At 50.5% G+C, this 27,498-nt stretch overlaps 1 protein-coding gene and 1 pseudogene across 4 annotated transcripts in view; both read left to right on the top strand.

Annotated features, from left to right (window-relative positions):
* The first annotated feature begins 720 nt into the window (after window positions 1-720).
* PREX1 (phosphatidylinositol-3,4,5-trisphosphate dependent Rac exchange factor 1) overlaps window positions 721-27,498 on the top strand; it is a 176,737-nt gene continuing 149,959 nt past the window's right edge. For 3 of the 4 annotated variants that reach the window (XM_039864544.1, XM_039864541.1, XM_039864542.1), the window contains exon 1: window positions 721-1,084. In XM_039864544.1, coding sequence (XP_039720478.1) covers window positions 875-1,084 — 210 coding nt within the window. In that variant the 5' untranslated portion in view covers window positions 721-874. The remainder of the gene's footprint in view (window positions 1,085-27,498) is intronic. The other variant, XM_039864543.1, reaches the window with a different exon arrangement.
* On the top strand, window positions 3,845-3,962 carry LOC120604078 (uncharacterized; annotated as a pseudogene).

The raw sequence follows: 27,498 nt of genomic DNA, 5'->3' as shown, positions 1-27,498 counted from the left end.
AGAAAAGGTGGAAAAGGCAGGCTCAGTTCATGGGAGCAAAGAAGTTCAGAAAGAAAAAGGAAGGAATAAGGGAAGGGAAAAAGACAAGAGGGAGTAAGAGAGAGAGAGAGAGCGAGCGAAAGAACGGCGCGTCTTCCTTCCCAAGGTCGTGGCAGCGCCCGAGGGAACCCAAAGGGCTGGGTGTCCCAAAGAAGACACAGCCCGGGCGGGGGCCACCGCTCCTTCTCCCCGGAGCCGGCGGGGGCGCGCGTGCCGGGGCGGGCTTGCTCCTGGGCGCCTCCGCTGAGAGCTTTTCCAACCGGTGTTTACTCAGCCGGAGCAGCGGCCGCGGCGGCCGGACCTGCGTGCGTGTGCCTGCGCGCTGGGTGTCGCGTGTGTCGGGTGGGAGTGGCGTAGCCCTCGGCGGGGGTGGGGGCGCCACGCGTCGCGGCGCAGAGTTGGTGCGCTCGTCTCGGAGCTCCGCGGGGCCCCTTCCGGAGGGTTCCAGCCCGAGCGCCCCGAGCGCCCCCGCTCCGGCCGCGCCGAGCTTCCGACGTCGCTGCCGAGCGCCGCGGCGCGTCTCTGCGGCTCAGCGCGGCGTGGCACTTGGCAGACGCTCCCTGGGCGGCGCGGGCGGCGGGGCCAGCCGTCTGGGAGCCCCGAGGGCCGCCTCCTCCCGCCCCTGGTCCAGCCCCCGCGCTCTGCCTCCGCCCCCGGCCCGGGCCGCCTGTCCCCAGTCCCGCCCGCCCGCCGCGCCATGCGCCGGGCCCGCAGCTGAGCCCGGCCCGCTGGCGCGCCCCGTCCGGGATGGGGAGCCTGGACGCCTGAGTCGCCGTTCGGCGCGACCTCCGCGCGGGGGAAGGAGCCGGAGCCGGCGCCGCGCGGCCGCACTAGAATGGAGGTGCCCGGCGGCAGCGATCCCAGAGACGGGGCTGGGGAAGGTGCCCACCCGGACCCCCGGGCCCCCGGCGCCGCTGCACCCAGCTCCGGCCCGTGCGCGGCCGCTCGGGATTCGGAGCGCCAGCTGCGCCTTCGCCTCTGCGTTCTCAACGAGATTCTGGGCACCGAGAGGGACTACGTGGGCACCTTGCGCTTTTTGCAGTCGGTGAGTGTGTCCCAGGGAGCCCGAGGACAGCGGAGCGCCGGGGCCTCAGAGCGGGGCGGTCGGTCCCCACAACCTGTGGCCGCGGCCCCCGGGGGTCTCGAGAAGTCGCCTCAAGGGCGCCTCGTGGGGCGCGCGGAGAAGTGAGGCGACCCGGGCTTCTCTAGTGCTGGGCTGTCGCCTCCCTGGCGGGCCCGCAGTCCAGCCCTGACCTGGGGACTCCCGCACTTGGTACCCCGCCACCACCCGGCGCGCTGCCCTTTTGTCTTTTTCTTCCCCCCTCCCCGGGGCCTTTCGAATAGTTTTTAAATTAGTTACATCCGCGAGGCAGGGGCTCTGGGACCCAGGCGCCGGGAGCTTTAGCTCCTGCGTTCTTTTCTCGCGGGTTTCCTTCGCCGCCCAGTACATCACCAACTCTGTAGCCAGGGCGGACCCTGGAAATGCTAGAAGCCCAGTGTCCCTCCGCGCCGAGGAGGACAAAACTCAAAGTCCAGAGGAGGGACGGAGATCGACAAAACTCCGGAGTAGGACCCTGGTCCCCACGCACGCACTTTTGCTGGAGCTTGGGGAGCGTGGAGCTCGAACGCACGACTCGGCAGTCCAGTCCCCGCTCCCCCACCTCCAAGTTGCAAAACCACAGCGACAGACTGTAAAATAACTGAGCGTTTACTGTGTGGCAGGCGCCTACATGTGTCATTAGAAGGTTTAACTTCCACGAGTGGCTCATGAAGTAGGGACGAGTATTTCCCCCAGTTTTTAGATGGGAGAGTTTAGTTCCAGAGAGGTTGAGTAACTTGCCCAGAATCACACAGGTAGTTAATTGGGGACAGTGGCTTTTGAATTAGGGCAGGCCCAGCTGGTGCTCTAAACCCCTATCCTATGCTGCGTATCTTCTCCTCCTCCTCCTCCTTCTTCTGCTGCTTCTTCTTTTCTGTTAGAGGGAGGAAGGGGCCGCTTCCCTACTCTCCTAGGAAGTGAGAAAAGTGGCTGGGGAGGAGGGGGTGGGTCGGGCCCAGCCTCGCTGGAAGTTAGGAGACTCGAAGCCTTTAATCTCCGTGCCTCCTGCTGGGACCTCATTTACTCCCTTCTCTGCTCTAGGAAGTCTTTTAATCCTAGTTCAGGAAGGGCTGGTGGGGGCGGTGGTGGTTCCTTTAGAGACCTCAGAGCCAGAGCTTCCACTCTGGGGGTTGGGGGTACGGGGAGAGGGAGACTCTGGCATCTTCTGGGGTCCCCCAGTAACTTGAGGGGTTAGCTGAGGCTGTGCGAGGTCCGAGTTCTAACTCGGAGAAAAGAGCCCTTATCTTGTGAAAAGAGGTTGTGTGTGTGTTGGAGGATGGGGGGTGTTGTACAGGCATTGAAAACCATTTGGCTAAAGGACCTTTTTAGAAAGGCCTGTAAGAATAAGGCAGGGTTAGCATTTTTTTTTTTCCCCATCTCGCCCTCTCTCACAGTTAAAAAAAAAAAAAGAATCTGCTCAGTTTGAAGCTGGCAGTTCCTGAATTAAAGATGTAGACAGCCCTGACATCTCTGAACAATGTCAAATTCTAGGGAACTCCTTACTTCTCTTTCTGAGCCACTCCCTGCTCCTCAGTCTGAAAGAGAAAGAGGAAAGACAAACCAATTTTTATACTAATGGGAAAGAAAGCCCTTGCCCTAGATGGTGTGGGTGCATTTCAGACCAGATACAGAATGCGTTTGGGTTAACTGTGGTTTTTAATTGTCCATGCGTAGAGACTGAGGAAGCTGGAATAATGGAAAATGATTAGAATCAACCATTCTTATTATTAAAGAAATAAGGGAAAAAAATTTCTCTACTTCTACATTATCTCCTTGGCACTTTTAATTTGCTGAGTTTGTTTGTTTGTTTGTTTGTTTTTTTTTGGATTGACTTGTCAGCTCTGTGATGAGCTGGTTCCAACTTTGACATCATGGACCAGTCATGGCACCTGTCCTGGCCTCAGTTTCTCCACCTGTAAAACTAGGGGGAGGGGAATCCAGGCTTCCCTTCTGCCTGTCCTTTTGGCTGTCCCCAAGCTGGTGCCAGAAACAAGACTGATTGTGTAACATGACCAGCCATACCTTGTTTGTGAGTCGCAGAAGGCCTCTCCTGTTTTGCTCCATCAGAAATGGCCCCTGAACAAGCCAAGGCCTTTTCATTTTGAAAACCCAGGGCTCAGAGCTTCAGGAACTGCTAATTACCAAGGCTTTCCACGCAGTGAGGTTGGCAGACTGCAGGTTGTGATTCTCTTCTGTCTTCCCAGTCTCTCCTCTCAGCCTTTATACTTGCTAAGGGATTTTCCCCTGTGCCTCCTGGCTTGGGAGAATGGAAGAATGCTTAATAATCCCTCCCTGCTCTTAAGTCCATGTGGCAGAGGCAGGCCTGCAAGGGCTGCCCCAGCCTCCGTGTGTCCCTGGTTTTAAGGTTCCATTACCGGTAGAAATGAAGTCTTTGTGTAGACTGAGCATTGTGGAAGGTGCAGAAAAATCAGGTCTAAGTTCCTGCACTCAAGGAGAGGACAGTCTCATGAAGGTGACAAAATGGAGCTTTATGAATTAAGTACAAGGCTGGGCTCTGGAGCCAGACTGCTTGGGATCATGTCCTTGAACTCTGTGACCTAAGGCAAGTGGCTTAACCTTTTTGAGCCTCACTTTCCTCATTTGTAAAATGGAGGATGATAATAGATATTATCTTAGAGAGTTTTTAAGAGGATAAGTGATATATATACATATATATATATATATGTATATGTATATAGCACTTATGTCTGCGCCATGCCACCCTGAACAAGCCCGATCCTGTCTGATTTCGGAAGCTAAGCAGGGTCGGGCCTGATTAGTACTTGGATGGGAGACCACCTAGGAAGACCAGGTGCTGTAGGCATAAAAATAAATAAGGGATCGTAAGCTGATAAGGTCCTTGCAATCTGTGAGGTCAACCAAGGATTGCCTCGCCTAAAAAAGTAAAAAAATAAAGCACTTATAACAGTGCCTTGCCAGGAAGTAAGGTATATAAGTATTAGTTATTATCATTAATTATTATGTCATGTTATAATTATATAATACAGGTGAGTAGGGTTATAGGATTCCAGCATCCAAAGAGCAGAGATGGTCAGGGAGGGCTGCCTGGAGGAAGTGAGATCTGAGTCAGCACTGAAAGGAGGACAGGGACTCTGAGTGAATTTCCTTTTGACCGTCTAAACTCTGGCCACAGGAACCAGCGGTTTTGTTGGGTTCCGGGCCTGGGACCCTGTGTTTCCTCCAGAATCTCCCCATCTTTCCCCGCTTCCTTCAGGAACTGGATTGTATCCCCTCCCCATCTCCAAGGGGGACTGAGGACTTTGGTGCCGTGTTTTGTGTATGTTTATTTAAGAGTCATGGAAAGGCAAGGACAGCCCTTTCGTAGAGATGCTGGATCTCTCTTGGGAGACACCACAGAGGTTATGGGAGAAATTGCCTGGCTTCTGACTCTGAAGCTTGAATCTCAGCGTTGAGGAGCCCCAGCTGTGTTGGGTGCTCCCTGTGTGCTCTGCAGTGTTGATGATAATAACAGCAATGACAGTTGTTACTGTATAGGAGCTGACATGGGTTCATCATTTACTATTCTAAGCACTTTGCTTGTATCAACTCATTCGATCTTCCCAGCAGCACTCTAAAGGGGTGCTGTTGTGATCCTCACTGACAGATGAGGAAACTGAGGCACAGGTAGTTTAAGTGAGCTTCCCTGGGTTGCGTAGACAGCATTGCCAGGATTTGATCCCAGGCTGCTGACCCCAGAACTTGTGTCCCTAGCCACTTTGCAGATTGCTTCTGGCTTACAAAGGACTTGGCACATGATTTATTAAAGTGGCAGAACTGGGCTTCAAACCCAGGTCTGTGTGGCCCTGACCCTCTGCCTGTGCCTCCTTCAGTTAGTTCCCCTCCGTGACTATTTTTGTCTTTTCTGCAGAAAGGCCAGTACTGTAGAATGGAAATGTCAGGCTGCCGGGTTCCTCCTCTGGATTCCGTGTCTGTTGGCAGCGTGAGGGTTGAGTGTGGGGCTCTGGAGCCAGGCTGCTGACGTTCAAATCCTGGCTTTACTCACACCGACTGTAGGTGGCTCTGGGTGGGTCACCAAACTGCCCTGTGGCTCAGCTGCCCCATCTGTACCATGGGCATAGTCTAGCACCTGGGTCATAGGGGTGTCGTAAAACTTGAATGAGCCTGAGGTTAAAGCCTCAGAACTGTGCCAGGCACAAGCTAGGTGTTTAGAATGCTGTTGTGGCTTTTTTGAAGGATTTGCTGCAATGGGGGCGGGGCAGATGAAGTTGTCAGTTTGGGGCTCAAAGGGTTGCCCTTTAAAGAGGAGGCTGAGTGAGTCTTGGACCCACTTGCCCCTTGGTTGGATTGGTTTGGAGTCCCTGCCTGCAAGGGGGATGTCTCTGGGTCCTGTGATGGGTGTGCTAGCTGGGCAGTGGTGGGAAGAGACTCCTGGGTGGGGGTTGGTCAGCAGCCCCCCGCAAGAGCTTCCTTTGGCTGAGGACAGAGATCTGTCAGTCTCAGACCCAGAGGGTCTGCCCCACCGGCTGGGTTGGGCCTGGGTCCCCGAGGGTCAGGGGGCGTGGGCAGAAAGCTCCCAGAATGCTTTCTGTGGTTCTGCTTTTTTGGGGGTAGGAGACCAAAACTCTTCTTCTCATTGGAGCTCTGCTTGCCAAAACAAGAAACTGTGGTTTTGTGTTGTCACTATTTTTTTTTTAAATGTTCTGTGCTCCTAGTCTGACACTAGGGAGCAGTGCCAGGGATGGGGGTGGGAGAGCACAGTTTTCATTCTGTAGTCATTGAAACAAAATCACCTACCCAGTGACTTGGGGGATTTTATGAGGCTATGTTGCAAAAAAGTTGGCTGTTAAGTGTGTATAACACAGTTCCGCTTTGGGAAAATAAACAGTAACCATAATATTCATATGTACATTGTATGTATAACATTACAGGAGTTTAGAGAAAAGTCCGAACAGATGTGTATCCTGTGGAGAAAGAAGCAAGAAGATAAAGGAAAAAATGTTCTAAGAAATTCTGTTTGTTATGCCATTTTCATAGAAAATCATGCATATGTATGTGAATGTATTTTTTACCAAATGCCAACAGAAAGAATTATATTTTCAGCATGACCATTAGATTAATGCAACAGCAATAGCAATAATAATTTGCTAACACTTAAATAGTGGTACATATTTACAAGCCCTTTGTAAAGCATTCTCTGTGTATCAACTCAAAAGTTCTAGGTATTATTGTGCTTCCTATTTTTAAAAGTAAATAAAGGCACAGAGAAGTCAGATCAGTTTCCCAAGATCACACAGCCTGACTGAGCTGGGATTCGAATCCAGGTAGTTTGTCTGCCTGCATAGCCCACATTCTTCGCCACTGCCCTGAACTGCCCCAACATGATTCCGTGTTTACGACCAAATTGACTCCCTTTGTGAGACCTCTGGGCTGCCCATGTGGGCAAGAATTAAGTCCAAAAGTTCAGATTATCTGAGCTTGAGGATACTGAAGAGCCTGAACCAGGAGACTTTATATTGGGCTGAGCATTATCAGGAAGTCTGATAATCTTTTGATGATAAAATCCTGCACCAGCAAGAGTTAGATCGGTCCCATCTTTTGTGTATGGCAAACAGAGCTACAAAAAGGTAAAACCATAAAGAAATTAGATTACTTTTCCCAGCATGCCGGTATTTATGGAGCACCTGCTCTATATTCCAGACAGTGTTCTAGGCCAGGAAAATGCAGCCATCAACCGGGCCAATGTGGTCCTTATCCTTCTGGGAAGGATGACCCAGTGGAGATACTAGAACTCATGCATTTGAATGAGAGTTTCTTCAAATGAGCATACTGGACACCCATTTACTATTATTCTGGTGTTCGCTCTCGTAATCAGTTATCTATCACTTGAAGAAGAGATGGATGGGGTTGGTGTCCCTGGCTTTCGGAGGCTTCACAGTATCCCTTTCTGAGAGAGTGTTCTCTTTATTAAGCCGGTGAGCAGAAGACCTGTTGGGCTTAGGGCCACTCCCTCAGATCAAGGAACCCACATCCTCTTTGCCTCACAGCCCCCGCCCCCCCTTAAAACTTTTGCAAGAGTTAAGTCTTTGAGGCAGGCCATGCCTCACGGCAAAACTTGACCTCTCAGATTTTTGTGATTTCTCTCCTTTTATCCAACAGACACAGGCTCTCTGACTGGAACCCTGGTGGGAACGGGGTGATCAGGGTGGGCTGATCGTCAAGCAGCATGCGGTATCCAACCAGCCCTGTTCCCCAGGCACAGGGTGAGGTCAGAACTGATTCTAGCCTCGGTTTAGGAGACATAGAACTTGAGAGCAAGCTGGGGGTGGGGTGGGGTGTCTGAATCTCCTTGTTTTGCGGTGAAACCCTCCCCCAGAGGGACCCTCTGCAGAAGCGTGGCCCACGGCGGGGGGCGGGGGGTGAACTCTGGTCAGGAGTGTGGTGGCCCTGCAGTTGATCAGGATTCCATTCCGCAAGTTCTGGGGAGAGGGCTTGGGCGGCCCCTGCCCTTCTCTGGGGATCTTTGTCTTCGCCTGAATCAAGGTCCCTCTTAAAGAGGTTCCATGGGGGCATTTCTAGCCCTAGCAGCTGGTCTGGGGTGAATCCTTCCATCTTTCAACCCTCAGCACTGTTGACATATTGAGGGGGGATCATTCTTTGTTGTTGGGGGCTGTCTTGTGCATTGTAGGATGTTTAATAGCATCCTTGGCCTCTACCCACTAGATACCAATAGCACCCCCTTCCCCTAGTTGGGACAATCAAATATATTTATGTTTATGTAAATGGCATGATATAATTTGCTTCTTTTACCCAGCAGTGCGTCTTGGGTTCAGAGTTAAGAGCATGGACTCTAGAGACAAATGGCCTGGGTCCGAATCTTAGCTCTGCCCCTACGTGACCTTGGGCAAGTCCCTTTGCCTCTCTGAGCTCTGGTTTTCCTATTTGCAAAATGGAGATGATCGTAGCCCTCATAGGGTTGCTGTGAGGAGCGAGGACAGTCATCCACGTGCCTGGCACAGCCGAGCTCTGAGACGAGGTCCGTTTTGCCCAGGTACCTGCCGTAGCCTCTCCTGTTCTCCAAGAGGAAAGCTCCTAGAAAGAAGGGAAGCCCTCTAGCCTCCTAGTCCTGTGTGGATTTTTAAGTTTATTTTTATTTTCTTAGCTCTTTAAGGACCAGAAGGGGATCCGCCTGCCCCTCTTTTGTCTTGTGGTCAGACACTCAGTCTGTGTTTATCCGCCTGGTTCCTTCCCCAGGGTGGAACTGACAGATGATCCCTTGATTCTGGGCCAGGGGAGGCAAGGCTATTTCAGGCTGGCAGGACAAGGGCCGTGAAGGCTGGTGGAGGCAGGTGGCATTGGCCACTAGGACCCGGGGTCTTGCACTTTCTCCCTTGCAGGGGAGGGTGGGTGGCTTCTATAAGGAGCTGCTCTCAGGAGGAGCAAGGCTAGGGTCAGAGCAAGGTGTGGGCCATCAGTGCTTTCATTCACTAGTTCGCCTATTCATTCAATAAATGGACCAGACAGTGGGCTGGACATTGGCCTAGGTGCAGGCCCGTGACCAGGACAAGATGGACAAAGTCATTGTCCTCATGGAATCTTCAGGTAATCGAAAGAGAGATCACTTGAGAAACTGACAAGAGGGATAATAATAACATAGTTCACTGAGGCCCTGCTTTGTGCCAGGTACTGTGCTAAGTGCTTTGTATGGATTTTCTCTTTGAGCCCTTGCAACAACCCTCTGAGGCAGAACGGGTATCGTCATTGTACCTGTTTTGCAGATGGGGAAACTAAGGCCCAGAGAGGTCGAGTAACTCGCTCAAGTCCGCACAGTTGGGGCATAGATATACACCAGGAAGGAAGTACAATGGGGATATGTTGGTGATAGAGATTGTCGCATCTTTTGAGATGGAGTGGTCAAGGTAGGCCTCTCTGAGGAGGTGACATGTGACCTGAGTCCTGTGGCAGAGAAGGAGCCAGCTGTGGAAGGAGTCGGGAGACGTGTGTTCAGGTGGAGGGAGCAGCATGTGCCGGGCCCTGAGGCAGCGCCACGCTTGGCTGGTTTGAGGAACAGCAGGAGACAAGGGTGGTTGGAGGGGAGAGTGGGGAAGATGAGGTTGGCATGGGTAGCAAGGGCCAGGTGGCATGAGCCTCGTGTGCACAGGGAGCAGTTTGGGTTTCATTCTCAGTGGAGTGAGGAGCCCTTGGAGAGTTTTCAGCAGGGATGTGTCATGGTCTGATTGATGATCTGAAAATCCGGACCGTGCAGTGGCCTTCCCAAGGTCCCAGTAGCCACCTCCCGCATACAGCCTGGACACCTATCCAGGAGGGAGGAGCATACCTTCCCCTCCCCAGGCAAATTCCTGCTCTGCTGTCAGGTTGCTGTGTGACTCAGCCTCTGTCCCCTGACTCTGTCTCAGCTACGGGTACTGCCTCTGAGTCCAGCACATCCGAAGAGGAGTTTTGGAGGCCCTGTTTGTGGCCTGGATACGGACAGGCTGCGCGGGTGGCCGCTGTTTGGCAGGGCTGTTGATGGAAGATGGGTCTCTGCTTCCTGTGGGGGAGTCAGGCACCCCTGGTTGTCTGTTCAGGAAACTAATTTGCATGATTAAAAACTGTTTGCTTCCACCTGCCACTCCACCCTCCACTCATAGCCATCATAACAGCACTTTACATGATGCTAGCTCTCACCCCTGCCCTGTGAGGGGTGTCTTTTTTAGACCCACTTCACAGGTGAGGGAAACTGAGGCACGGAGAGGTTAAAGCGGCTTGCCCAAGGACATACCATGGAGAAATGGCCAAGGCTATTAGAGTCACCTTGCTTCCACCTTGCCTCCACATTCCGTTCTCTGTCCACAGCTAGAGGGATCTAGTTAGCACCTGCGCCAGCTCATTGCCACTGCCCTGTTCCCATCTCCCTCCGAGTAAAAGCAAAGCCCTTAGAATGGCCTAGAAGATCCTGCAAGATCTGCCTCTCTTGCTTCACTGGTCTCCTCTCCTATGATTCTTTTCTTTCTCATGCAGTTGTTCTTCACTGAGATAGGATTTACACACCATAAACCTCACTTTCTCAGAGTGTGAGATTCGGGATTCCGCGGTTTGAGTAGTATCTTCACAAAGTCGTGCAGTCGCCAGCCCTACCTAATTCCAGGATCTCCTCGTGCTCTACTCCCTCCCTCATCCTATCTCTGCTTTTTCAAAAGGGTCTTCTCACTTGCTCTGTCTGGAATGCCCTCCCCCCACCCCCATCCCATGGCTCACTCCTTTGGGCCTTTGCTCAAACCTCATGTCCTTGAGAGGTCTTCTCTGACCCCTCTTCCCGCATTCAAACACGCACTCCACCGCCACCTCGCCACTTCCCACCTCCTTTTCTCTGCATAACTCTTTATTCATTTTGTCCTTCCGGCACCAAGGACAATGCCTGGCCCCTAGTAGGTGCTCATGAAATATTTGTTGCACGAAAGAAATTCTTCTCCTATATACATGTTTATGTTTTCTTACATAATGTGATTATCTTGACACACATAACTGCGAAGTATTTTCGAGCACACTTCGGGGACCTGGGACTGAGAGAGTCTGATGCTCTCTGACATAATCAAAGGCACCTGAGGAGTGTGGGCTGAGGGGATTCGGTGCAGGAGAATTTCCTGCAGCGTGGTGTCACACTCAAGCACCCAGAGTCTGGCTCAGACTGTCTGTGTCTGAATTGTGTCTCTGTCCCTCAGTGGCCATGTGACCCTGGGCAGGGGGCTGCTTCTCCCTGGACCTCGGTTTCCTCACCTGGTCACCATGCCAACCTCATCTCCCCCGCACTCATACGTCGCAGCCCCAGCAGCTTGCTTTCTGTTCTTGACCGGCGCCAGGCTGGTCCCAGCCTCTGCACCTCGTCATTTGTCGTCCCTCTTGTCTGCAGCACCTCCGACCGTGCTCTGCATCAAGTGCCCTTCCCTCTCTTTGAGTGTCATTTTCTCAGAGAGCCTTCCAGTCACGTTCTCTTCATCATCATACCTGTTCTTGGCATCTGTCACTCTGAAATGATCCTGTCTGTTTACTTGGTTAGGGTCTGCCTCCCCCGTTAGAATGTAAGTCATTCAAGGTCAGGACCCCGGTCTGCTGGCTTCACTGACAAGGCCCCAGCACCGAGCACATGCTCTGTTAGTACTGGTCAGAGGAGTGGATGAGTGACTGAAAGGGCTTGACCTGGGTGCACGCTGTGACAGAGACCTTCCTGGTTTCTGATACTTTCTTAATGAGTGGCCTTGACTTTGGGGAGCATGGACCCCAGTGTAGGGTGTGGCTGCAGACTGGCATCCTTGGCCTCCTGCCCTTACCACACAGGGAGGGCAGAGGGAGCTCTGTGTGGTCCCAGCCGCCTACTGTTGGCCTGCCAGGCTGTTGATAGGGTGGTTTTTAAGATTTATTTCCCCTTCGTCACAAAGGTCGTACATATAGTGGGGGAGTGTGCGTCAAACTGCATTTCCTTATGTCCGTTCAGCTACAGGCACTCTCTTTGTGAACCAAGTAGGGGAAAATGTTTTGTTGATGTACATTTCTACATATGTGCAGGGGGGTCTAAACACAAAACCACAGTATACTGTATTTATGGGCAATTTGATACATTTTTTCAAAGTTAAGTTTTTGGTAACTTTTTACTTTAATATTTCATGATCGCAGAGCAAGCACCCTTGGAGACCCTATACTCGGATTTACCAATTGTTAATCATTGGCTATATTTGCTTAATCATCGCCCCCACTTCTCTCCCCATCCCCTACTTACACACACACACCACACCACACCTTTTTACCTAATTATTCCCATTGCTTTGATCCATTTGAGAGTAACTGTAGCCATGATACTCCTAAATAATTCAGCATGTATCTCCTCAGATCATGGGTATTCTCTTACATAACCACAGTACAATGAACAAAATCAGGAAATTTAACAATGATTCTAAATTATACACTCCACGATCCTTATTCTGATTTCACCTATTTTCCTCCAAATGTCCTTTATACCTCCCCCCACCCCCGCCACTCCCATCTCCAGTCGAGGTTCTAAGAGTCTAATCCTGGATCAAACATTATATTTAGTCGTTCTGTCTCTTTGGTGATTTTGACCACCTGAGATTTGTACTGCTGGCGGAAAGACACCCTCCGCTAAGGTGAGGCTTTATCGGTGCTTGTCCTGGACCACTGCTCACCAGCCCTGTGACCTTGGGCAGTTGACTCCTGGGTCTAAGTTTCCTTCTCTGTGAAATGGGGAAATCTCTGTTTCCAACCCACAGGCTTGTTCTCATCGTCCACACATTTTATCGAGTGCCTGCTATGTGCCTGTCCCCGTTATAGATGCTGGGGATGCAGTAGCCTCAGGGCAGGCAACATCTGGGCCCTGGGTGGTGGGAGTCCTACTCCCAAGGCCACTTATTTAGCTAGAGTGAAGTAGTAAGCTCTGGGCACGATGCTGGCTCCCAGGGACACCTGCCATGCACTGGCTGTGTTTGCTGTCACAGCTTATTATGGGACATTTGGAGCATAAGCACGAATAAAAAGATCTCACCTTTCCAAACAGACGTTTCACCTTTTGGTGTGTTTCCTCGTTCTTTGCATTTTGTCTTAGCCTAGGTGTGATCACACTGCACACACAGTGTTATTTCTCACTTCTCTTGCCCCTTCTGTGTACTTCCTCATGTTATGACAAGCACTCTTCATCACCAAACCTTCAGTGGCTTCATAATGAAACGTGGGGGCTCTGGATCCCATGATCTGGGTCGAATCCTGGCTACTTATTGTCTGCGTGATCGTGGGCAAGCTGCTTTACCTGTTGTGTGCCTCAGTTTCCTTATTTCCGAAAATAGAGCCTACCTCTTAGATTGATGGGTGAGTTAGACTAGTTCAGATCTATAAAGTTCTCAGGATAATGCCTGGCACTCCCTATATATTAGCTATAATCAGGTTAATTAATTGTTATTATTTAAGCATTCTTCTTATATTGGGCATTTATAGAGTTTTCAGTTTTTCAGTTACAGACCATGTGCATCTTTGTTCAGGCTGCTGGTTCTTGAATCGATTTTATAACTGAGAGCTGAAGAAACCTTTTTTCTTTACAAACCCAAATAAATCATTGACAACTGGAATCCTAAAATCAGGTGGTCAGAGCTGCCAGAGACCAAGACATCCTCTCACCCGCTCGTCCAGAAGGGGAAACGGAGGCTCCGAGCTTTCAGTGACTTGGCCCAGGCTTACCAACTGAGGCTGTGCCTGAGATGGGACTTGAATGCAGGTTTCCTGACTCCTGTCCCCCGATGTTCTGCTACTGTCCAACAGCTAAGATGCCTCAGAGGGCAGAGGGAGCCTCAAATCATGTCCAGATGAGTTGGCGGAATCTTGTGTGCCCAGAGGATTCCTGTGTCTCTGGGAAACTTTTCTATCAGCATCTTTGACTTCAGTGACCATAAACATTGTGTGTGTGTGTGTGTGTGTGTGTGTGCGCGCGTGCGCGCACACGCGCGCACATGCGTGCATGCACACACACACCACATGTGCTTGTGTGCCCTTGTTGTGGGCCTATGTCCTGTGCTAGCTGCTGAAGACAAGGATGTGATTGAAGTAGAGCCTCTGACATCATAGTCCACAGGTCCATATATCACCGGTTCCAAACTAGGGATTGAACCTTAGGCCAACTCAGGCCTGTAATAGGTTTTTTTTTTCCCTACTTGGTTTTTTCTTATTTATTTATTTTTTATGGTGACATTGGTTAATGAAACCCAGTAAGTTTCAGCTGTACACTTTAACGGTAAGGCATATATATATTTACACTGTGTTTACCTCCCATAGTTAGATTTCTTTCGGTCACCACATATTTGACCCCTTTTTACCCCGTCTATCTCCTCCTTCCCTGCCACCCTCTGGTAACCACTAGTCTATCGTCTGTGAGTCTGTGAGTCTCTGTTTGTGAGTCTCTGTTTGTCCTATTCATTTGTTGCTTTTAGGTTTTGTAAGTAGGTTTTGTCAGGCCTGTATAGTGTTTGAAATTTTTTTGGTTAATCGGCAACTTTGAAATATCAAATTTCATACAGAAATCTGTATTTCTGGCTTCAGAAATAATCAGAAGACTTATACACATCAGGTTGCATTCCTGCAGGCAGACACGTGACTAGAGCTGAGTTAGCGCCGGCTTCTTTATAGACAGGGCTTGCAGTCTTCCGTTCGTCGCAGTCCCCACCCTTCCCTAATGTCTCTGGCTTTGAAACCAAACGTTGGTTGCCATTCTTTGCGCTCGCTCTGCTGTTTTTTTTTTTTTTTTTTTTAATAGTAGAGTTAAGAGGACAATGAAATATTTCTTCTCACTCTTGTTTTCTATCAAATGGAAAACTGACAGCCAGACCAAGAGGGTCACATGTTTTAAGAAAAGTAGGAGGTGGCAGGTTTCTCTTTGGAAAAAAGATGTGTTTAATAAGCAAAACAGTGCTTTTCTCTTAAAAGGATATGACTTTCATTGCCATTACAAAGGATACCATGTCCAGCCACAGCTCACCCCTTACCTGACCGACCCCTGTTGGTATTTGTGATGCATGTTCCAGTTTGTGGGTGGTCTTTCTGTTTTCTGAGATGGTGTGTGTGTGGGGGGGAGGGTGGTTCTCTCTTAAAGAGAGTGATTCTGTTATCTCAATTTCCACTTCCTGTGGCCTGTGGGCAATCACTCTCTTTTTCCAACATCGGCTTTTGAAAGGGAGGTTTCCACGTTTGTGTGTCCTACTCCCTGAGTCTTGTTCTGTACTTACGCTCCTTTGGGAGACCCTGGGGTACAGACCCCAGAGAGGAAGCAGTGGGTTCCTCAGCTGCCATCTGGGGCCTCCTCTTGGACTGCAGGACCCTGATACCCCGCCCCAGTCAGGCTTGGCATCTTCCTGTGCCTGTGCAGCCCAGTGGAGACTTCTCCCCTGCCATCTTTCTCCCAAATCACAAAGGTTTTGAAATGATAATAATAACAACAATAATAACAATAATAGCACTGCTGTTGCTGATGAGATTAGCAAGAGCTAGTAGTCAGGAAGGAGTCTGGTTGCAAGGTACAGGAAACCCAGCTCAAACTGCCATAGCAAAAATGAGAGTTGCTTAACTTGGGTTAAGGAAGGGTCTGTTCGTTGCCAGGGGTGGGCTCTGATTTGAGGCCCATCCCTGATCTAGTCACTGAGACTCTGACTTGACACATCTGGGTGAGGAGCCCACCTGGGCCACATGGCAGTAGGGGAACGGTGGTTCTCGGGAAGGGAGACACCAGGGTGCTGGGAAGGGCAGGGGTGCCAAGTGGGGGCATCTCTTCTCTGTGTTGGTGCCTCCATCCCAGATTAGAAGCCTTTGTCTTCCTCTGGGGGAACCCACTTGTCACCTGGCCTGCGTGCAGTGCCTCATTGCTTTTCAATTCCTACTTTCCTTCCTCCTCGGGAGGCCATCCCTGATTATTCCAGCTCTTTCCACAGAACTAATAATAACACTGATGTCCACACGTGTGAGGTGTTATGCTCAGTGGACATGTCCCAAGCGATGTAGTCTCCCAGGATCCCAATGGGAAAGGTGTTCCTATGTTGCCCATGTTACAGATGAGGAAACAGGCTTAGAAAGGTTCAGTAAACTGCCTAGGGTCACACAGCATTCTTCTCTCTTATTGGAGACTCTGTTGTGTGTGTTTTGTTTTCTTTCAGGCCATGCAGCCTGGGTTCGAATCTAGGTTCTGCTCCTTCTAAGTGTGTCACCTCAGTAAAATGACTTGACTTCCTCTGTATCTGCAGGAACAGCATCCTAGACACAGGGAGCAGCAAGTGCAAAGGCCCTGAGGCAGGAACATATTTCAGGAACAGCAAGGAGGCCAGAGCGGCCAGAACAGAGTGAGCCAGGTGGAAAGTGATTTGGAGGTGAAGTCAGGGAGGTGACAGTAGAAGTGGGAGCCGGTGGGAAGATCGTGCAGGGCCTTCCGAGCCATCACTTGCTCTGAGTGAGATGGGAGGGACAATCTGACAGTTTTCTCAGGATCCCTTATGCTGCCAGTGAAGGGATTGTAGGGGGCCAGGGTGGAGACAGAGGAAGGAGGCTGCCGTGGGTGGCCCAGGTGGTTAGAAATTAATTGTCCCTCCTTAGTGCTCCAGTGTTATTTACTAGCTGTGTGGCCTTGGGTCCTGGCTTATTTAATTGAGCCTCAGTTTTCTCATCTGTAAAATGGGGTTAAGGATGGGGTTACCTCTTTTATCAGGCTGTGGGGATGAATCCCATGAGGTGATAAACGTGAAGTGCTTCCCAGAGCGGCTGGCAGGTTGTAAGCACTCAGCAAATATTTGCAGAGTGAACCAGCGAGAGAGAACAACGGGGCGTCTGAGGCTGCTCTGGCTCTGCCCTGAGGGCATCTACCCTGAGGGCAGCCCCAGAGTGGGAAGCATCCTGTTCTCCCCACCCCGACTCTCTCCTCCTCTTCCCCACGCACGGAGATTTGAATGAACAGAACCCAGAATGTTCTGGCAACAGTCGCTCCCTCTTTCCTAGTGACAAAGGCATCTTTGTTTTGCCTGGGTGTGAAATCCATTTCAGAAATGAGGATGGTTGCAGGCTCAGGAGTCAGCTTGTGAGGTTGGGGAGGGGCATCTCGGGGCCCTGTGGATGGACAGTCTGCTCTCCTATAACCCTCTCTCCTCGTTTGGGTCCAGAATGCTTTTGAATTGGTAGTATTCTGTGGAATGAGAACTATGTGGAGCCGCATTTCTGCTGAGTAGCTACGTCAGTCAACGTCACCTTCCATAGCATTGTGTGCGCGCGCGTGCTCTCTCTCTCTCTCTCTCTCTCTCACGTGCGCGTGCGTGCACCCATGCAAAGTGATACTACCCAGTGCTGGCATGGCTGCTGGGAACTAGGCAGTTCCATATGATGCTGATGGGAGTATTAAAGACTGCTGTCTTTTGGGAAAAATAGTCTGACAGTGTCTTTTAAAAAAAAAAAAAAATCACACTGTCTGTCCTTTGATTTAGTTCATTTGGGAGTCTCTTCTATAGAACCAAGGAAAAAAGTATATAAAGAGGGTAAGTTACAAAGACGTTTGTTGTTTAAAAGAATGAATTGATCTCGTCTCTTGACGTGAAGGGCTGTATGTGCTGTAATGTTAAGTAAGAAAAGTTTAGTCATGAGTCAAATGTAGAGTGTGATCCCCATTTTGTAGACAAAATAACGAAAAGACTCTCTTTGCGGGGGTTTACTAGTGTTGAGAAAGTCACTGTAGGATGCACACCAGGATGTTAGCTTTGGTGGCCTTGGGCTAAGGAATGGGAAGGGGGTGTACAGGGAGATGCTTAATTTATTTTCAGATTTTTTTCTGCATTGCTTCACGAGTTATAATTAACATGTTCTTTTTCAGATTAAGATAAACTAATAATAATAAAAAGACTGTTGCTGGCTTCTCACTCACTGTGTGGCAACCCTGTGTATCATATGGGGTGATATAAACCCTCCCACAGTCCTTTGAGCATCAGGATAGTGTATGGTTGAGCAAGATGCTGAAACCAGGCCCCTTAAGTTAAATCTGGGCCCCCAATTTGACAAATGGACAAAGATCTTTGCCCTCATGGAGCTGATATTGACATCTTGGTGTCGAAGTGCGCCTGGAGCAGTAGTCCTCAAACAAGGGCAGTTTTTGCCACCCGCTTCCCCACCCCGGGGACATTGGCAATGGCTGCAGACATTTTTGGTCGTTACAACTAGAGAGAGAGGATGCTGCTGGCATCTAGTGTTGCCAAATGTCTTGCAGTGCTTAGGACAGCCCTACAATAGTTATCTTGTCAAGACCCCTGGGCTGGGTCAGTGTCTGAGGGCAGCACACATTAGCTGCTATGACAGAACGATGACGTGCACGTTTCTGTATTTGCTGGCCATCTTACAGATGAGGAAATCGAGGCTCGGAGAGGTGTTACAGCTGAGTTGGGAGCACGATGCCCTATCCCTGGGGAAGGGAGGTGGAACTTTGGGCTCAGGGCTGGCCTGTAAGTCCAGGAAGCGGGATACCCCCTGCTCTGGTGGCTCTGGAGACCCAGTCCTGGCTTTCATGCTGGTTGCCCCTCCCGGTTTCCCAGCTTGATGCCAGTGCCGTCTGCCAGTCACCTCGGGCCAAGACGCATTCTCAGCCCCCTCCCCATGTATTAGCTCTTTGTCAAGTCCTCTGTGCTGACAGCCACAGAAGTTGGAGTGGGTAGGGGGGTTCTCTTTATTTCTGCTCGTGCAAAGCCGTGTTTGGCTGCGGTGTGTCATGTCTGCAGCCTGGGGCCTGGTTTGAGCAGCTCTGCCAGCTGAGTTGGCCTTCACATCACCTCGCATCAGCCTTGTCCCTCTCTGAGCCTCAGTTTCTCCACTGGGTGATGGAGTGGAGCTGGGAGTAGGGTGGGGAGGTGACGGATGCTGAATGCCTTTGTCTATACTACAGCAAGTGTAACGGAAGAAAGAGCCGAATCACTGTTTCTCTCTTTCCCCAACACGTAGTCGGGGAGGCTCGTGGGGATGGGAGCCCAGGGGCGGGGAGATGGAGATAATTCCTTCTTTCTCCCTCCATCGTTTTATTATCGTTCCGTAGGTGAGTTCATCTCGTTCGATCACTTTATGCGCCAACCCATTGCTGACACTTCCCAAATTTCTATTTCCTGTACTGACCTCTGCCCTGATATCCGGATGATATCCTATATCCAGATGACTGGACATCTCTGCTCGGGTGCGTAGCGGGTATCGCAGACCTCCCATCTTCCCCAGTTCACCTCGCTCTCGTCCCCCTCCTGTCTTGTTAATGGTCCCCTGTCCTTCCAGTTGCTTAAGCACATCCTGGGAGCCATCTCGATTCTGCTCTTCCTCTTATGTCCTACATCCAAACTATCAGAAAATCCTTTTGGCTCCACCTTCACCAAGTACCCAGAATCTGGCCACTGCTCACCCCTCCGGTACTGTTGCTCTCCTCCTCCCCAGTCCCTTGCTTCTGCCCTTGCCCCCGACAGGTGGTTCCTCACACACATCCTGTGTGAGTTAGATCACATTCTTTCTCTGCTCAAAACCCTCCCATCGCTCCTGCCTCACTCAGGCCCTTCAGTGTCTGGGCTTCCCACTCCCCATGTTCACCTCTCTGACCTCCTCTCCAAGACACATTCCTGCCTCAGGGCCTTTGCATGTGCTGTGTGCATAGTCTGTTAACACTCCCCAGGAATCTATGTTGGTCATTTACCTCTTCAGGTCTCTGCTCAGATAACTCACTCTCTCAGCGCAGCCTTCCCTGACGTCTCCATGTAAAAATTGTACCTCCTCCCCATGCTTCCTCTCCTCCTTAGCCATCGCACTTATGTTTTACTCACTTGTTTCATTATTTTCTACACTCCCCGCTCTAGAATCTAAGCTCTTGGAATTTAAGCTCAGGGATTTTTATCTCTCCTGTTCCCAGCTGTTCCCAGACTTAGAAAGGTACCTGGCACATAGGGGGTGCTCAGTAAATATTTGTAGAATGAAGGAAGAAAGAACCATCCATTCATTGTTACTTATCTTTTGAGATTGTGTCAGGCCTTCTAGGCATCTGGGCCAGAGTTAAATCACACAATGATGTGTGTCCTCAGGGAGCTCCGGGCCTGGGGAGAGAATGGATATGCAAACAATGGTACTCGAGGGTGGTATGTTCTTTAACAGATGTATCATTCAGGACTCTTCGGAGTTGTAAATGACAAACCTCAACTCAAAGAGTCTCAGGCAAACAGGAACAATAACAAAAGATTTGCATAGGCTCACTTGATTCAGGAATAATGGCTTCAGGCATAACTGGATCCAGGTGCTCCCTGGCCTGACCCTCAGGTCATGTACCCACCCAGGAACCAAGTATTGCCCGTCCTGGGGCCCAGAGCTCTGATTAGTCAGGCCTGGGTCACATGTTTACCATTGTTGATGTTGATGTTGTACCAAGAGCAGGACTGGTGGTTGATGTTCAGGGTGTCACATTTCTGCGAGCTGCAGAAAGGGCGGATTTCACGTGGATTCTGAGTGGTTATTGGAGTGCGTGGTCCTGTCTGTTGCCTCTCTCTCAGGCACCTCCTTTGCCCCCTCACCCCTGGCTTTGTAAATAATTCCTGGCTCTCTGCCTCTGCACTGTCCTTCCCGCTTTTTATCACAAAAGGGCTCCAGATGGTGCGGCTCTTGGTGAGTCTGCCACCAAATCTGTGGCAGGTTAGTACTGGCGGCCCCCCCCCCACCCTTGTCTCCCCTCCCGTCTCCCTCCCGTCTACTCCCGTCTCCCTCCTCACCTGCACCTATGCTGGCTTTGGGCTTTTTGGATCCTGTTTCGGGCCTCAGGGAGGAAGGATGCTCAGGGTCCCTGGATGAGTCTTCGTGGTGCTGGGAAGAAGCCCTGTTTTACACGAGAGTGGCCTCATAGGCCTGCCCTATGCCTCTCAGTTCCCAGAGACACCGAGATCCAGACAGGTCTGCGATCGCCCACTCATCCTGGGGTCTAAACCAGGATATCTCACATTTTACTATACACATGAACCACCTGGGGAATCTAATTAAAATGCAGAGTTTGGATCAGCAGGTTGTGGGTGGGGCCTGAGTTGCTACATTTCTTACAAGATCTGAGGAGATGAGAGAGGCCCATGCTGCTGGTCTGGGGACTGCACTGAGTGGTGAGGGTCTAAAGCCCTTTCTCAGGAAAGCCCTCCCTGGCTAGCCCCCTCCCCACTCCCCAGCTGGAAAAGTGCTTATAAATAAGTTTAGGTCCTGGTGTCAGCTAAACCTAGATTTGAATCTAGCTCTGCGCCTTTCTGCTGTGTGACCTTGAGCAGGTTACTTAGACTCTCTGTGTCTCAGTTTACCTCCTTGCAAAATGGAGAGTGATTGCAGTACCTACCTCAAAGGGTTTTTGTAGAGTTTAAATGAAATCGTGAGTATAAAGGGTTTGGTGAAAGAGTTGTGTGTCCAAGTTGCCCAGGGGCCCGAGGGTACCGGAGAGAAGCTGAGACCAGTTTGGAGGCCATACCTGGGCTTCACAGGCCCTCCCCGCCCCCACAAACGGCCCGCAGTCACGCTGGCTCCACCCTCCACCACATCAAAGCTCCCACTGTCCCCTTTTGTGGCAGGGTCTGTGGGCCCCTGGTCCAGAGGCAGATTAGAGCAAGATTCTATCAATGTGGCTGGAGTACCCAGCACAGGGGCTGAGTCCCTTGTTCCAGCAGCCCCTGCCCCGCCCACTCAGCCCAGAGCACTGGCCAAAGCTGTCTGGGGTTTGCGGTCTGGGGTTTCGACTCAGCTGGCTCCTGATGGTCCTCTTGGGGGTGGACAGAAGCCTCCGCACCAGTGGGACCCCAGACAGGCTGATCAGCCTCTCTGTACCTCATTTTCCTCCCCTCTAAATGGTATGCCTCGAGCCTCCCCATGGGGTGCACAGAGGGGCCCCTCAAGTTTTGCATATAGGACAAAACGAGGTCCTCAGATGGTGATGTTTGAAGTATTTTACTTTAATCCAGCTAACCGTTCGAGCACACACAGACTCCAAGGTCCTACGACCATGACGTTCAGGGAAGGCCTGCAAGGTTTATAGAAAGTCGCTCTTTATTCTTAGGATGTTATAGACAGTGTGCTTGGATGGACATGGCTTCAGAGGGACGTTCTGAATGTCTTCTTTCAGTTCCTGTCTGTGTGTCCTTGTGGGGGACTCCATGCAGTGAACCCATCCACACTCCCTGCTGAGCATGCAGGGGAGTCTCGAGAATTACATGGAAGAAAATATGTGGGCACTCAGGAAATGGAAAAAGCTGCTCTTTCTTTTAAATCGAAATTAAAATTACATTTATGTGTACAGATTTAAGTCAGAGTCTCACACAGATCTGAAAAGATTCTAGTTTAATTCTAGTGGGAGGACAGATATACAGCTCTCTACAATCTAATTTAGTCAGATGATAGATAATAACTACAGAAGATAAATTTTATCGAGTACCCACTATGTGCTGAAGCCCTTTAGGCCCTTACTCTGTTCCAGGTGTGCCCCAGAGACCGGCAGTATCGACTCAGGAGCTTGGGCTGGACCCACTGTATCAGAGTCCGCTTTTAATCTGCTAGTCCTTATAACCACCCTGTGACGTAGACCTCCTTAAAAAGGAGGAAGCCTGTGCATGGAGAGATTCAGTAACCTGCCCAGGTTCACGCAGCTAGCAGAGCTTATAAGAGAGGCCATGACGAGAGGCAGAATCAGGATTCGAATCCAGGCTGCCTGGCGCCACAGCCCTGCCCTTGACCATCATGGTGTGCCACCTGGGGGCGCTAACTGAGAACACAGAGATGGAATAGATCATTCTCACGGGGTGGTGGCGGGGGGAGGGTTGGCCCTGCGGCACCCTCGGAGAGAAGAAGGCCTTCGCCAGCAGAGGAGCCAGGCTGGCAGGTCCCCAGGGCGCGCCTACATTTGCCCAGCCCTGTCCCTGCCTAGCACCTAGTGGGAGGCTCCTACCTTCCCTCTGTTCCAGCTTCAGGAGCCATTCAGGAACCAGGCAATGGCAGAGCCTCCTTGTACTGCTGGGGAGACCAGGACAAAGCAGGGAGATCTCTGATTCCAGAGCTGGTCCGTAGCAGTTGGTTAGTGGCACCTGCTTACTGGAACAGAGTATGGGCCAGCTCTTGAATTAAATGTAAATTAAAGAATAGAAACAATCTCTCATTAATTACTCAAGTCCCCAATCTTTACCAAGCACCTCCTGTGTGCCAGGCGCTGTACTACGTCCCGAGGACACGGGAGTGAAAACAGAAATCCCTGCCCCAGTGGAGCCGATGTCCTCAGCGAGGGTGACAGAGAAATAACAAATACACAGCGAGCAGGACCCGTTCCAGGTTTTCGTACCTGCTGGGATGGAGTGGGGGAATTCTGCCTTCAGCTGGGTGCTCAAGAAAGGCCTGACCTAGAAGCAAAGCCATGGGAGCCAGTATGTGACAGTTTGGGGAGGGGGTTTTAGCAGGTTTTAGCAGGCTGGGAGATGGGAAGGAACTTGGCGAGTTTGAGGAGCAGCAGGTGCCGGAGTGGAGGGAGGGAAGGCAAAGAGCGAGGAAGGGAGGTCACGGCACACGCCGCGGGGCCTGGCAGGTAACCGGTGAGGAGCAGGGCGTCGCTCCATGTGCACCTGGCAGCCATGGAGGGCGGGGAACAGGGCAGAAGACTGGTCTGACTTACGTTTTATAAGGGGACACTCAGGTCAGCGTGGATGCTCATCCGTAGTTGCAGCAAGACTGGTTAGATGGCTGTTGGTCAGGTGTAGGTGACTAGCAAAGGATGGTGGTGGCTTGGACCAGGAGGTGGCATGGAGAGAAGACAACAAATTTAGGATGGAGGTAGAGCTGTCTCAGACTTGAGTCGGTGGCGGAGGAATGTGGGACGTGAGACTTTTCAGTGGAGGGGATGTTAGACCTTGATTGGTGTAACATGGAAGGCTTCCTGGAGGAAGGGGAGACTTTCAGGATAGGTGTGACAGGCGTGGGGACATTCTGCCGTAGGAATGCCATGAGCAAGGAAGGGCAAAAGTGAGTTTAGGCGGAAGCTAAATTGACTTATGTGACTTCTCTCCGACCTTCAAAGGTCACCAGGTAAGGTCAGAGTTGACCCTGGGGTTTCAACGTTAGAAAAGAGATTAAGGGTCATAGGTTTGGGCCTCCACCTTGAGCGGGAGGCAAGAAGGCCGCTTAGGGAAAGTCAGGACAGCCAGGCGGAGGAGTTTTGAGGCTCCTAGCCCTGGCCCTGGCTGGACGGCAGGCTTCTCACTGACCCTCCCCGGCCCTCAGTGTCCTCAGACATCAAGTGGGGTTCCAGTGAGGTGCAAAGTGGGCGTGCCAGTGGCCTGGCACGTCGGAACAGCGGGTGCCGTTCCGGGGCCTGACATCCCTGGGCCAGGGCCAAGAGCAGCTTGGTTTGCAAGGCGGTGTTTTTGGGTGAGAACAGAGTTGTTTGAGGAAGGCGAGGGAAGGGAGGGTTCTTGCCTCCTCTCTGGGGAGATCATTGAGAGTAGCAGGCACACAGAGGCAGTGAACAGAGATAGGGCTGTGGGCTTCCTTTTTGGGGGGTGGGGTGAGGGAGCCAGGTCAGCTGTATGGGCCACTTAATACCCATGAACTTGCAATTAAATGCGGAAGTGGGAGACAAGGGGGTGGTAAAAGGGGATATTGTTCCCAGCCCCCTAGAGGAGGGTGGCTGGAGCCCTGGAGGAATGGCCAGCCTCCAACATGAATGGCTGCAGTGTCCTGGGGAGGGTCAGAGCAGAGAGGGGTCAAACATTTGGCCCTTTGTCCTGCTCTGCTGGACGCAGCCACAAAGGCCAGCTTGATTCCCATTCGGCTTCTTTGGGGGGAGGAGGAGGGGACTCTCAACCCCAGCTTGGCCCCCTCCCAGGGCCCCAAGCGAAGAGCTCCCTCTGGGAATGAGGGGAAGATAGATTTGGGGGGCTCTCCAGGAATCTCTTCCTCACCATGATTGAATCTTTTTTCATGAAAAAGTTTTTGTTAAAAATTTTTAGGCATATTTTGCATGTAAAATTCACACTATTAAGTGTATGGCTTGATGAATTTTTACATATGATTTATCTGTATAACCATCGCCCACATTAGATTGAAAATATTGTCAGCACCCCAGACTGTATTCCCTCTCGGTCAGTATCCCCCAAAGTAACCAGTTCTGATTTCTATCATCAAGTATTAGTTTTCCCTGATTTTGAACTTTATATAAAATGGAATCATACAGTATACGGTCTTCTGTGTCTTTTAAATTAATTTTTAATATATGTCTATATGTGTATACATAACTATGTAAGTGCATATAAAACTACATATATCATATGTATATTTTGTGTTTTTTATGTATAATATGTAATCATTCGCATGATTCAAATTAAAAAGGCATAAATAATGCGGAGTGAGAAGTCAGCCCCCAAAACTGTGAAGATGGTAAAAAGATCAGGGAATGCTGGGAGGAATTTTAGGCCAGCGAAAGTGCTCTGTGTGATGGTATGATGATGGACGCTTGTTATGATGCGTTTGTCCAGACCCACAGACTGTGCAGCCGCACTGAGTGAGCCCTCACGTCGACTGGGGGCTCTGGATGATAATGATGTGTCATTGCGGGTTCACGGGTTGTAACAAATGCCCCACCCTGGTGGGGGATGGGGTAACGGGGGAGGCCATGCATGTGTGGGGAGCAAGGGGTATAGGGGAAATTTCTGTACCTTCTGCTCAATTTTGCTATGGACCTAAAACTGCTCTAAAAAAAATGAAATGAAAGAGAGAAGGCACCCTCCCAGTTTCCTCCCCAAAGCTAGCCCCTGGCTCTTGTTTGTCCCCTTGTCACCCTGTGTCATGGAGGTTGTTCCATCGTAGCACACAGAATTCCACTGGACGGACCCACTGTGGTTTGTTTTTCTTTACGCTCATCCCCTTATGGACATCGAGGTGGTTTCAATCTTTTGCCTTTACAAATGACGTACGACAGATACAGGCCACCTCATGCCTGTGGGTTTATACAGTTACAGCAATGGAATTTCTGGGTTTAAGGGTATATGCATTTGTAATTTTTCGTTTCTAATTACACGACAGATATAGATGCAATCTCCTTGTAGAAAAGTAAACAATTACAGATGAGGTAAACCTCCCCTTCTTTTCCTGGCTACTCCCACCTCCAGGTGCCCTCCAGTTTTCCAGATCTTTTTCCCTGTGTGTTCGTGCCATTGACACACATAAATAGGAACCCGTAGAAACAACAGGGCACGCTTTTAAGTGTGCATTTGTTTAACCGAAAGGCGTCAAACTGGCCACAGAGCGGGTGGTTAAAGCTTACGTCACTGGAGCCATGTTCCTCGGTTTAAATTCTAGCGCTGTCTCTTACCTGCTGTCTGAGGGTAAATGGCTATGGTCACCTGATATTCTGCAGCTGGCTTTGTTCACCAACCGTGTATGTCTGGGTGATCTTTTAATGCTGTTTTACACAGTTTGAGCTCATTCCTTCTAACTTCTGCCTACTGTTTTACAGGACGATTACATTGGCGTTCGTACATCCATCCCTCTCTTGATGGGCATCTGGGTGGTTCTTTTTTTTTTGTATCAGGGATTCTCAACCTCAGCACTGTTGACAGTGTGGGCTGTGTCATCTGTTGATGGGGGGAACTGTCCTATGCATTGTAGGGTGCTTAGCAGCATCCCTGGTCCCTACCCACTAGGAGCCGGTACTACTCCGCTCCCCAGTTGTGACAACCAACAGCATCTCTGGACATTGCTGAAAAGCGCCGCAGGAGCATCCTTCTCTAAACCTTTCTGTGCACATGGGCCAGGTCAGCATTGTTGTATTCCCATTCCACAGATAAGGAAGTGGAGGCCCAGAGAGGTCGAGTCATTTGCTTGAGGTCACACAGCAAATACGTGGCAGAACCAGGATTTGAGCTCATGCTTCTTGCCATTTTTTGGGCGTCTGCTATGTGCCAGGCACAGTTCTAGGCTAAGCTGGGTATTTAGTGGGTGCCAGCACAGACCTGAGCCCCTGCTCTCATAGATCTAGTGTTCTTGTGGCAGTGACAGATAGTAGGGTAATCATCCAGTAGATACTTGACATATCAGGTGGAGGGTGGTAAGGGAGGGTGAGGACACGTAGAATCACAATAACAATGCCGCCTGACATTTAATGGTACTTTACAGTGATAACTGATGTGGGGTGAGGGTTTCAGTACGCCAGGTACTATTTAAAGGGTTTCACACGATTAACTCGTTGAACCCCCACCAAAAATCCCTATGAGATACCATTAGTATTGTTCCCATGTTGCGGGCGGGGCGGGGTGGGGGGCGGTGCGGGAGAGGAACCGAGGCACAGAGGGGCAAAGTTCTTCTCTTGGAAGTGGCGGAGCTGGTACTAGGACCTGGGTTATTAAGCTTGTAAGCACGCCGCACCCCTGCCCTGGTGCTCACTCTGCTCCCTACCTCCTAGGTGGTCATGCGGGTCACCTGGGCTAAGGCAGCACAGCTCAGAGTGCGATTCGCGCGGTGACACAGACGGAAACAGAGTAAACATTTAAACTTTTACAGCAATTTGGCAGAGTAGCTTTTTGCCAGGTTAGTCCAAATACTGAAACATTAGGCTTATAGGCTGTCTTTCCACTTGGTTTTGTTTTTTTTAATAATTCCTTTTTATTGCACCGGACAGGAGCATTCATTTCAAATGGGTTGGAAATTACAGAAAAAAAAAGTTCTTCCATACGTAGTTGGAGGAATCCTGTGCTAGGACGGGGAAGGTCCCGAGAGCAGACCCTGGTTCACTGTAAGTCCTTGGTAAATGCGAATTTATTATTAATCATTTATGCTGACATTTGTTTCTCCCC

Source organism: Pteropus medius, unplaced genomic scaffold, assembly GCF_902729225.1.
Source record: "Pteropus medius unplaced genomic scaffold, Ma_sr-lr_union100, whole genome shotgun sequence".
Taxonomy (NCBI): domain Eukaryota; kingdom Metazoa; phylum Chordata; class Mammalia; order Chiroptera; family Pteropodidae; genus Pteropus; species Pteropus medius.
Note: the sequence above shows the minus strand (reverse complement) of the source record. Positions and strands in the feature narration are given on the sequence as shown.